This window comes from Piliocolobus tephrosceles, chromosome 3 (genome assembly GCF_002776525.5).
Source record: "Piliocolobus tephrosceles isolate RC106 chromosome 3, ASM277652v3, whole genome shotgun sequence".
In the NCBI taxonomy this organism is placed as follows: Eukaryota; Metazoa; Chordata; class Mammalia; order Primates; family Cercopithecidae; genus Piliocolobus; species Piliocolobus tephrosceles.
In genome coordinates, this window is record NC_045436.1 from 70,472,774 (window position 1) to 70,485,267 (window position 12,494).

At 34.8% G+C, this 12,494-nt stretch overlaps 1 protein-coding gene across 1 annotated transcript in view; it reads left to right on the top strand.

The window, feature by feature from the left end:
* CCSER1 (coiled-coil serine rich protein 1) overlaps window positions 1-12,494 on the top strand; it is a 1,475,466-nt gene that overhangs the window by 495,941 nt on the left and 967,031 nt on the right. The window contains exon 6 of the mRNA XM_026448057.1: window positions 11,676-11,883. Coding sequence (XP_026303842.1) covers window positions 11,676-11,883 — 208 coding nt within the window. The remainder of the gene's footprint in view (window positions 1-11,675; window positions 11,884-12,494) is intronic.

Here is a 12,494-nt window from a genome sequence, read left to right on the forward strand (position 1 = left end):
CTGTTGCCCAGGCTGGAGCACAGTGGCTGGATCTCAGCTCACTGCAAACTCTGCCTCCCAGGTTCACACCATTCTCCTGCCTCAGCCTCCGGAGTAGCTGGGATTACAGGCGCCCGCCACCTCGCCCGGCTAGTTTTTTTTTGTATTTTTTAGTAGAGACGGGGTTTCACCGTGTTAGCCAGAATGGTCTCGATCTCCTGACCTTGTGATCCACCCATCTCGGCCTCCCAAAGTGCTGGGATTACAGGCTTGAGCCACCGCGCCCGGCCAACACAGCAGGATTCTTAATCAGGATTTTTCAAGTTGTTACTCTGCTAATTTTATACAATGAGCTCTGAATAATTTCAAAATATTTTTAAAATGCATTTGATGGTTAATGTGTTGTTAAACATTTTTATTATTTAGTTTCCAAAGCCACACCTGTTATTTTTATCACATGAGAACTATCTATTATAGGATTTGGTTTGTGGGGCTAGTTATGTTCTATTTACTGTGGCTGCAGATAGAAGTAGCCATCAATAGCCTAGACTATAGTTTTGTAATTCAAACTAAAACATATCTCTAGACTTGCTAGACTGATTTATAGTTTATTGTGTATTATTAATATTATAATTGAGCAACTCAATTGGTAAGGCAAGGGCTTTATAACACCTTATTGCCTAGAGCCTAATTAAATGCTTTTTATTTAGTAGGAAAGCCCTTCAAAATAAGTAGGAAGTGACACAATGTTTTCTATATTAAATTAAAAAAACTATTCTCAAACAATTGAACCTCCACTACAACTTTGTTTTGTTTTACAAAACTGTTCTCCCTGAAATAAGATTCTCATTTCTCAGGAGGGGCTGGATTTAAATTCAGAGGTCATGAACATTTCTCTAGAATTCCTCCTTGTGAAACTGCTGGATATCTATATTTACATGCTATCCTTGTTTTCTTTATTATTATCATTATAAGTATTATTTTGTCATTTTCATTGTTTTATTCTACTAATTGATAATATCTTCTTTACCTATAGTTCATTGACCCAGAATATTTTTACTAACGTGAATAGCTAGCTTTGCCTTTGGTGAGACTCCAAAGATAAGTCTAAAAAGTGTTCCCTGGGAAACTGTAATGTGTAAATCCTGTTACTTAAGATGAATACAGCAGAATTCTTAGCATATGTGTTTAATGTATATGAAATTGCCATATATTGTATTCACTCAACTAATACTTATTGAGAAACTGCTGGGAGCTAGGCACTTTCAAAGAGTCTGCAGTTATATGAAGGATGTAGATTGTAATGTGGTCAGTACAATATGTACTGTGGTCAGTACAGAGGTATACACAGGGTGTTACCAGAGCAACGAGAAGAGGCAACCAGTGCAGCCGCAGGTAGTAAGGTTCGGAGAGGACTTCCTAGTGGGGATGGGGGTGCATTAGTTCAATCTTTTTTTTTTTTTTTTAAGACAGAGTCTCTCTCTGTCGACCAGGCTGGAGTGCAGTGGCGCAATCTCCACTCACTGCAAGCTCCGCTTCCCATGTTCAAGCCATTCTCCTACCTCAGCCTCCCGTATAGCTGGGACTACAGGCGCCCGCCACCGCGCCCGGCTAATTTTTGTATTTTTTTAGTAGAGATGGGGTTTCACCATGTTACCCAGGATGGTCTGGATCTCCTGGCCTCGTGATCGGCCCGTCTCGGCCTCCCAAAGTGCTGGGATTACAGGTGTGAGCCACTGCGCCCGGCCCATTAGTTCAATCTTAAAGGATGTGTACAAATTAGCCTCCTAGATTTTGCACTATATCATAAACTCACATATATACTAGGAAAAGCTGTGACCAGCGAACATGAGATTAGTCTAATCTATTCTTCTATGACAATGTATGTTTTGTTTCTTTTGCTAAAGCTAAATGCATTGCAAAGCAAAACAAGGTTATGACACAGTGGGATGGAGGTAGGGCTCTGGAATTCATATATTTGAAAGTAATCTAGATGATTTTTTGTGTGTGTGTGTGGATGTGAGTGGGTATGTCAAGACATTTTGGAATCCTTGACTTGGCATAGTGTGGAAAATCTTTTTTCTAGTTGAAATTGAATACAAACTATCACAAGTCCTTTTGTTACTTTGAGAATGGAATGTATGAAATTTGATTGAAAAGATTAATGTAGGTTTTATTAATCTTTCTCAAATTGATAAAGTTCTGTCACCCTAAAGATTTACTCAAAGTCGTAATTTCAAAGTCATAAGCGCCAAGTCTTTTGCCTTTGAAAAGTATTGGAAACTTTAGTTTCCTAGCCACTATGGATTATGCCAATACTTTTAGGCATTGCCTTTATGCCAAATTACAAGACAATAATTTTCCTTTTAGAAACATTATTTTCTAGACTATAATTTCTTGGCTAACACTTATAGCTCTTAGATTGCCACTTGTTGAATATTATAACACAAATTATCAGAAGTAAATATACATACAGTAATTTTTTAATAATGTTTTTCGCAAATCACATCTAAACTCCCATTTTGTGCATTCTTTAAATGGCTACAACAATGTTACATACTAGCTCTTAAAACAATAACATTATGTTCTAACTATTTTATGTGATAATGAAATAGGTTGGATTTTATTTTAGTAGTTTAGTCCTGTAAGATTAATCACATTTCTTACATAATATGGATGTGAAGTAAGCAAGGCACTGGTATTTTTGTGGCTCATTATTCTGATATTGAAGGGAAGAAGGTAGGTGACAATTGACATTTAAAATAAATTTATTTTCACAATATAATTTCTATGTCTATAAATGATAATTCTCATCTTATTGATTCTGTTACACTGCAAGTATAAAACTTTTATTGTTGATAAGAAGTTCATAATAGATAAATCACTTTGGACCTGGAGTTTGTGACTTAAAAAATAAAAGGCTGTATTTCAAAAAGCAAAAATAAAATGAATAATTAATTATCTTATGCATTTCTTCCACTAAATATATTTCAAATGAATTATAATATATAAGTTAAAAAGCCAAAAATAACATGTAACTGTAAGATCTACATTATAGGTAACTATAAAATGAAAATACTCATTGTCTATATGTATAAAATGCTGTTTTCAACCAAATATTAAATAGAATATTTAATATAGTAAAAGTTATATCCCTTTTTAGAGGTTTTTCATCTTTATAAATGTATTTGATACTAAATGTACTAAAAACTACAATGGAACTGAACTTCTAGCAAATTTTGAAAGCTCTTCAGTATCATTGTGAAATAATTATTCCTCAGATGAGATTTCGTTAAACTCATTACTCTTCTTCAGTAATTTAAAATTTCCCAAATAAAATTACTCTTCCATATAGTGGTGAATGAGGGGGTGGGAAAATTTTCCTGATCCCCGCAGGAGAAAAATATGCAGTTTGGAAAATGTGGAAAATGTAAGTGTTCCAACACAGCAGATGATTTATGTTGTTTATATGATGAATTGCATGAAAGGCTAAAGATAAATAATTTTAGATTAAAAAAATTTGTTTGATACCTCTTAGACATAGGAAGACCCACCAGCCTGTGATATTTTGTAAGTTAAGAACAACTTCTACAAATATTAGGGGGCAGTAAATAAGACTTTGATTTATTTCCATCTGTATGAAATGTCTTTGATGATTTTGTGCTCTCAACTTTCTGTCAGTTTTAGTGCTCTAGGAAAGAAACCCAAATATATTATTACTTCAATCATAGCATAATTACAGGCATACAATACCTACAATTAAATAATTAATTAGAAAGTGAAAAAATATGTTTGCGTGCATAAACAAATTTGGTGTGTATCTTTATGTTTATGGAATTTTTAAACAATAATTTGTTCAACCTGATTGTACTTTCATCTCTACATTCATTAATTCTAATTCTTTTCATAAGTGAAATGATCTTTAACCTGGATCTCAAATCACATGTGAATGTGAAACTAGAAAATGGGAGAGAAAAATACTCATGACATTAATGGCATGGAGAAAAGGTACTGAACATACACAATCATGTCAACCTTCCCTTTTTAAGACTAAGCAAGAACTTGCAGAGTCTGTATGATCAGTTTTACACTCATAGGTTGCTTTCTCTAAAATTTTGGACACAGCAAAAAATAAGCACCAAAATAGGTGTAAAAATAAAAGTAATAAAATTTTGGACAAGGAAACTAATTTTAGTGAATAGTGGGAGTCCTTACTATTTAATCTAATTCCCTAAGACTGTAACTTAGTAATATTTCACTCTTCTAGCTTCAGTGAAAATAGAATAGATAAATATAAGTATATTTAAAAATTTCACCCTATTAAGAGATGATACAATATGGTAAAAGAACACTGGACTAGAAGTCAGGAAACCAGAATGTCGCAGTCTTTGTGTGAGTTAGAAAATTAATTTAGGCTTGAGCTTCCCTATATATTAAATGGAGATATTTTACATGATGGACTATTATGCTTTTTCTATACTAAATTTGATTATTCTATTTATATGACTATTACATAGAATTCTACAAGGTTTTATGGATACATTAATGAACAAGAAATATAAGTACTGTCCCTATTACTTCCTTGAATTGTCCTAGTCTCAAATATAGAAATAAATAGTTGCACAGTTAATTATGATATTTCACCCTTACTTCTAGATTTAATGTCTTTCTTACTGGAATATATCATTTAGCCATTATACCAGTTAGAATGCCTTCACCTTCAAGTAAAAGACAAACCTAACACAAAGATTATTAAACAGTAAAACCAAAAAACCCAAAATCTTGTCTAACAAGAAATCTAGAGGTAGGGAATCCTCAACTTGGTTAGTTACAAGAAACAATGACCTCTCCCCTCCCCTCCCGTTCCCTCCCCTCCCCTCCCCTACCCTCCTCTTTTGTAAACGGAGTCTCACTCAGTCTGTCGCCCAGGCTGCAGTGCAGTGGCGTGATCTGGGCTCCCTGCAACCTCCACCCTCCCGGATTCAAGCCATTCTCCTGCCTCAGCCTCCTGAGTATCTGAGATTACGGTCATGCACCAACACTGCTGGCTAATTTTGTATTTTTATTTTTAGTAGAGTGGGGGTTTCACCATGTTGGCCAGGCTGGTCTTGAATGTCTGACCTCAAGTGATCCGCCCACCTCAGCCTCCCAAAGTGCTGAGATTACAGGTGTGAGCCACCCTGCCCAGCCACCAGTTTTGTTTTCTTACAGCTGACTCTCCTCTCTTTTGTGGGATACACCAACCGTTCCAGGCAATATATCAAGACAAAACAACATCCAAAGGAAAATAGCTATAATTATTCTGTGTTTTTTTTCTTTTTGCCAGGGAAGAAATATTTTCCTCAAGCCCTCCTACCCCAGTCTTTCTCTTATTTCTCTGAGTCATAGGAGAAACAGCATTTAAACAAATTAAGAAGTTTTGTTTTTGAAAGAAGCAGGAAGGAGATATAAAATGAAGAGCGGGAAGGCAGCCAACAATGTCTGCCCATAATAATTTTTTCCTTTCAGAAATGTTATCAAGTGGTTCTCGAGTTTCTGGTTTTTTGTTTTTGTTTTTCATTTTTATAATGTTCTTTTCTCTGGGAGACTTGCCATTTTTTTTTTTTATGTTATTACCATGTTTAATAGACCTTGAAGATATTTATAATGCTAATTCAAATTCTTGTCAGCTAATTCCAATCTATGGGTCATCTCATTGTTAGTGTCTGTCTGTAAATTGTTTTTCTGCTTCTTTGCATGTCTGCTCATGTGAATATTTGCCACACACGAATGGATGACATGTTTATCAGAGTCTGTATTTTATTGTCTTCCTTTACAGAAAGAATGGAGTTATTCTAGCAGGCAGTTAATTTACTAGTAGATCAAGTGAATTTTTGAGCCTTTTTAAACTTTGAAACTCTTATGTCTATCAGCACTGTAAGTCCCCTTTGTCTGTGACAGATCATCCTTTATCTGCATAGGCATAAAAAATTGCTGCAGCCTCTGTTTTTAGAAACTTCATGCAAGTTCAATACCCTGACACTACCACAGTGGCAATTTGTGTAATTATTTCTGGTTTGCTTGCTTTCATATGGCACCTGGAAGTTCATCTGGCTTTTCCTTTTGTACTGTAACATGTTATAAAATAAACATAGTTATAAGTTATTTAGCATTTGTTCGTATTTGGAACATGAGGTGGAGTGTAGATCAGCTCAGTCCAATGTGTTCTTAGAGGTCCCTTCAAATTAGTTTTTTTAAATGCATCTGTGATAAGCATTAAAAATGAAGTCCTACCATATAAAAGAGGTACCTGTGTATTTTTTAAGAGTGGGGTACTAGCTGCATAGCTGCAGAGGTTTCTCTGGCGACCTGATGTTTTTTTAAGGGAAGATCTGAAGGTGGGTAAAGGATTTTTTTTAATGAAGATAGAACAACATATGCAAAGGCCCTGAGGCAGTATGGAACTTGGCACATTTCAGGGCCTGAATGAAGGCCAATGTGTTTGGAACTCAAAGAGCAAAGAGGCGGCTGTTAAGAGATGAGGTTTTGTGAGAGACAGTTTCTAGACCATGAAACAACCTTGTTGGCTATGTTAAGATATTTGAATTCTATCTTGCTTTTCCTCATATCACAGGTACTGGTGAAATAACTTGTTACATGTAAATGTTTATCTAAATGTAGTGTTCTTATAACCACTACACTTACTATAGAGGGAAATGCTGATTTCATCTCTTCTAGAAATATGATGAAACATCCAGCTACAGAACAATTTGAGATACAAGTCTTTTCCTAAAATGACACTCTCAAACAATATGTTTGGAAAGGAAGTATGAAAAATATAAGTTATTTATAATCAACGGCCTTTCTGTAGGTAGGTCCTTAAACAGATAGTTTCTGTTAGGTTCTGGGAATGCCAGTTCATTAATACAGATTTATGTCATTGTGCTGGTCTTAGAATTATTCAAGCTAGGATTAAACTCACCATAAATAACCTGAAACTTTTTCAAATGAGGTTGCAACAACAGTAAGTTTCCTAAGTTAAGGTTTTTAAAAATTATTATTTTCTGCAGCTTTACTTAATGAAGCTTTGGAAGACAGTTGTGTGCATATGCTTATTTATTATGCTTGGTAAACAGGGGTTACTTACTTTTCTGTTCTTTGGAAATTTGGTTCAGAAATCACAATTACATTATAAAGTGTAAGTCATTGAGATGCTTTTTGGCTACAGACATTCCCTATAATGAAAGATGTCATTGCACTAAATAAAGAAAGGTTCCTATGACAGATAATGGGATCAGTGCTATGCAACTGACATGATCTTGTATTTTGATAGTCATTTCGGCCATTATATTAAGAAATTTTCAAATGATTTCAAGAGCACTGGTGGGAAAGAGGAAATTCTAACTATCCAATGATACTACTTAGTTATAGCTAAGTGAGAAAAAAATCATAAAAATATTTTTTCTCTCTCAGATAAGGAAAATCTTTCAGTTCCCCTGTAGTGTGTGTCAAGATATATGTTTTCCCATTAAACTTGTCTGCCATACTGAAAAGAGAATTACAGCACAACTTTTGAACTAGTTTGGTAAGAAATTCCTTTCACACAAAGGATCCCAGGAAGAAAAGTGTAAAGTCAGTTCACCATCGTAGTTTAACTTAAATGTGTTAAGTATCAGTTGAAAGACTCAAATCCTCTACTCATTCAAGAATCCACTTAATGTAAAATTTATGAGATTTGCTATTAATATCATCCAAAACCTATGTTATTTTGGTACTTATGGGCTTTGAAAAGTCTGTATGTCTCAAACTTTAAATGTTACTAAATCTTAAATTATAAAAACTTGGTTAGCACTCATAAGCAATGAGGCATGTGTAAATATTTCTAACAATTTTACTGAAGATTCATGAAGTTGACCCAGAGAGGATGAACTGTATATAAATGTGTTCAATGGAGATTACATTGTCTTTGTTTTTTGTTTGGAGTAGTTATGATGATTAATGAACCACTGTATCCAGCTTCAGTATCATACTCTTTTTTTTTGCCAAGTTAAAGGACTATCTTTGGTGATATAAAGCACATTTGTTCAGTTTCTTGAAACTATAATAATTCAGAGTTGGCAGACAGAGTTATATATCCCCAAGTGCATGAATTGTATTATCCAGTGAACCCTACTAAATTCAAGAACAGAAGAGCACCTGAATCTTGTTCTCTCTTCACCAGCCTTATTATATGTTTTCTGTACTAGAGGAAAATATGGCTTTGTATTAGAGATTTTTCTTCATTTTCTTGTCAACCACAAGGATACTTTTAGGTGAATTTACCCAGAGACACTTGGGTATTTTTCTGCCCAATAATGTCTATTGATCAAAACATTAATATTCAATATATTGAACAATTGTAAACTGGGTGAGGGAGAAGGGACAAGATGGAGGAAGGTAAACAAGAAGGCACCGCCCCTGTTGCTTCCAGGTTCTTCATCACCAACTTACCCCCACGCGGGAAAATGCAGCCCGCGCCTGGGAAAATGCAGATCAACTGAGCAGGCCCCGCGGGACATCCATCTGAAGAGATCCAAACGCACCCGGCCATGCCTATGGAGACTCCCCTATCACGCCCTTATCCCGCCCACTGCCCGCCCCCTTCCAGTACCAATGCATAAAAGTCCGCTGCCAGCAGGAGCCGGGGTGACTTCTTCCGCCGGCATTCGTGGACCGGAGAACCTCACCTGAGAGCGCCAGCGCGACTTCCCTGGCCCCCCACACCTGAGGACCAGAGAACCTCGCCTGAGAGTGTGTGCATATTTGCAATAAAGGGCTGCCGCTTTCTTATGTACTTTGGCCTCATGTTTAATTACTTAGCTCTCCTAAAATAAGTTACATTAAATTAAATTAAGACAGGTACATTAAATTAAATTAAGACATAAACCATAAGTACCAACCAATCAGAAAGACAATGGCAATCAACACAAAACAGGATGACTGTGCCAGCCTTTGCAGCTGAGTGGCAACTTCATTTAACAGATATTTCACTGACGATTTCAACCTAATTAAGAATGGTTTTGATTACCATAGCCTTGTAGCAGATCTATTTCTTCATGTAAAGATAACATGTTTTGAGATAAATTGGTTTGTTTCTCATATGTGAAAGAATATTAGTTTTTTTTTTTTTTTTTTTTTTTTTTGTGGTATGAACTACTAAATAATTAATAATTATGGCGAATCTCTTAAAGTCAGTGATAGAATTCTATTAATCTCTGCAACTTCAGCCATCACTGCTCTTCTGGACACAATGTGGATGTTTGCAATAATTTTGGAAAAAGTGCCATCATCTTTTTCCTTTTGGGATTAAAAATATATTGAAATTATTGAAGTATGAAAAAATGACTAATTTTATCTTCAAAATGCATTTCTGTACATGGTTCATCTTAGCTATTTGAAAATGGCAAAGATATTTAAATTTGTAAATATTAAATTATAATCTCCAGAGCCTCAGTAAATTTCCTGAAATACAATGTTAGAACTTCACACTAACATGATTCCTGAAAGTTGTGTCAGTCCACATGGATGTTTAGATCCATGACTGACCAAATAATTTTAAAGAGCCAGCAAGCTAACTAACAGGAATTATAGAAATATAATTTAAATTTTATTGTAATTGTGGCAGGAAATTTAAAGCCATGGACAGGAGCCCTGTAATTCGTAACAATTCACAATACAGAAACATTTTTCTGTATGAGAGTTGTATGTGTAGATGATTACAACAAATTGTGTTTTATTTATTCACCCATAATTGTATTTATCTATTCAATTTCAATTATACAACTATTTACTGAGTCAGCCTAATATATGCCAAATACCAGGCAAGTTCACAACTTAAAAATGATACATCTTCAAAAATTCGATTATAACTAAAGTACTACTCTAATTTAATATATACCTACTGTGACTTCTAATGTTTATACTTGATTTTATTCTTATTGATCTTAGAGAAAATAGCCCTAGAAAGCATTAACACTAAATAGAAGCCTATAAGAATGACTGTATAGTTCATTGCAAGTTGTACATAATATAATTAAATTGGATCAATTGTATCGGATAAAATACACACTTTAAAGTGAAAATGTTAATGATTCTTAGTATAACTGTAAGTATACTATTTTGTTCAATTGTGTGCTTGTTTTCCACACAAAATGCAGCACTGTAGTGGTTTAGAGCTAAGTGTGCATTACCAGCATTCAAACCTCAGCAATGTCCTTTGTTAGCTGTGTAACCATCAGCAAGTTACTTAACCTCTCTTGACTCAAATCACCCCACTGGGAAATGGAGATTATAATAGTACCTAAAATAATTGTTTTGAGAATTAAATGATTTAACACCTATTAGGTCATTTCATGACTGCCTGAAGTTCAATAAGAACTATATAAATATTGGCTATTATTATATGCATGCACATTATGTAGTTAGTAGAGGAAAAAATCCTAGGTTAGTTCATTTTACATCCGTTTCTTACTAACTCTTTAACAACAAGAAAAGTTACTTATCTGTGCTTTATATCTACCTCTTGAAGTTGTTCAAGGTTTGACTGAATTAACACACATGGAGTGGTTAGCACAGTACGTGGACAGTAGTCAACCCTCAAAAAATGTTAGCCATAATTTTTTATTCATTATTTCATTATAAATATACAATGGAGGTAGTAATTATTATCTTATCCCTTCAAAGGACAATTGAACCACTGAACATACCTGTGAAGATAAGTAAACAATTGAATATTATTCAAAAATGTGTTTACTAATTATCTAGTAATTTACAAATTCACTGGTTCTGTTTGTGAATAATCAGACATGAATAAAATTAATTAAAAATATATTTTCTTATCTGTATTATAGCCTGACCTTGGTGGCAAGTGCCAGAGCATCTGTTTGTTTTTTTCTCTATTTACGTTGCTAAAGTATCTTGTCATATAATTTAGAAAATTATATGATATAAAAACATATAAGAAAATAGCATAATTCAGAAATGTGTATGTATTTGTGTGTATATATATATGGTATTGAAATTAAGTACAAGCTCTAAAAAAGTATGCTACAATATTAATTATCATTATTGGATAGGTCTCTTGTTTTAAAAATGGAAAGAATTTTTTAATGGAAAGATTATATCCTAAAACTGTAATTTTCATCGAATCTTATCACTAAATATACATTTGACCCATTTCATAATTTCTACTGGAATGTCTGAAAATTTTTAAAAACTAATATCGTGAGACTGGGAGCGGTGGTTCATGTCTGTAATCCCAGCACTTTGGGAGGCCAAGGCAGGCAGATCACGAGGTGAGGAGATCAAGACCATCCTGGCTAACAAGGTGAAACCCCGTCTCTACTCAAATACAAAAAATTAGCCGGGCGTGGTGGCGGGCGCCTGTAGTCCCAGCTACTCAGGAGGCTGAGGCAGGAGAATGGCGTGAACACGGGAGGCGGAGCTTGCAGTGAGCCGAGATCGTGTCACTGCACTCCAGCCTGGGTGGTAGAGCGAGATTCCGTCTCAAAATAATAATAATAATAATAATAATAATAATAATAATAATAATAATAATATCATGAAATGAGGACACAAGAAATACTTTATAGGATACTAGAAACATTGATAAACAACTTGAGAAATACTGCTGTAAGCATGCTGCACTGTAATTTTTGTTCTTTTTTTTTTCTTGTTAGGAATCTTTCCCTGAAATTAACAAAGGATGTTGATCAAGAAGCCAGGTGTTCCCACATCAGCCGAATGCCCAACAGTCCATCTGCGGATTGGCCCCTACAAGGTGTGGAAGAAAACGGAGGCATAGATTCTTTGCCATTCAGACTGATGTTACAGGACTGCACAGCAGTCAAGACGTTATTATTAAAGATGAAGAGAGTTCTTCAAGAGGTAATGGTTTGCTCTAAGATTAATGTCCTTTAGTGCTGGTAGACAATGAAGTCTGCAGAGGTGGTGAGATCCTGCTCTGTCAGTGATTAACTGCATGACATTGTGCAGGGGTCAGGTTTCCTCTTGGACCTTAGCTAGTCTCATACGTCAAATGAATGTTTTGAAGTTCTGGTTTATAAGGTACTTTTAGCCTTAAAATTATAAGAGCTTACAAAATACTTAAAAAATAATAAATTGATCCCAAGCATCCTTCTATTTGTCAGTTAAGGAGAAATGGGTGTCAGCTACAAAGTTATGGTTACATGCTATTATAAAGCTATTGAGAGATCTATTAAATGTATTTCACATCAATGATACTAGGGCTTTGTTTTTTATGATACCATAAAAGTAGTTTACTTAGTCATTTATAGAAGTAGTCTACTTAGTCATTTTTGTTCCAATAATAATCAGAATTCAGTAAAGTTGAATTACAGTAAAATTCAATCTGATGGTTGGAATGATTTTGCCTGAGGAATGCAGCTACCCTCCACACAGTCTGGGCCTAGTTAGTGAAACAGTGAGCTAGTCAGGAAAATGCATAATGGGATTCTTTTACGCTTGTGCCCAGAAAT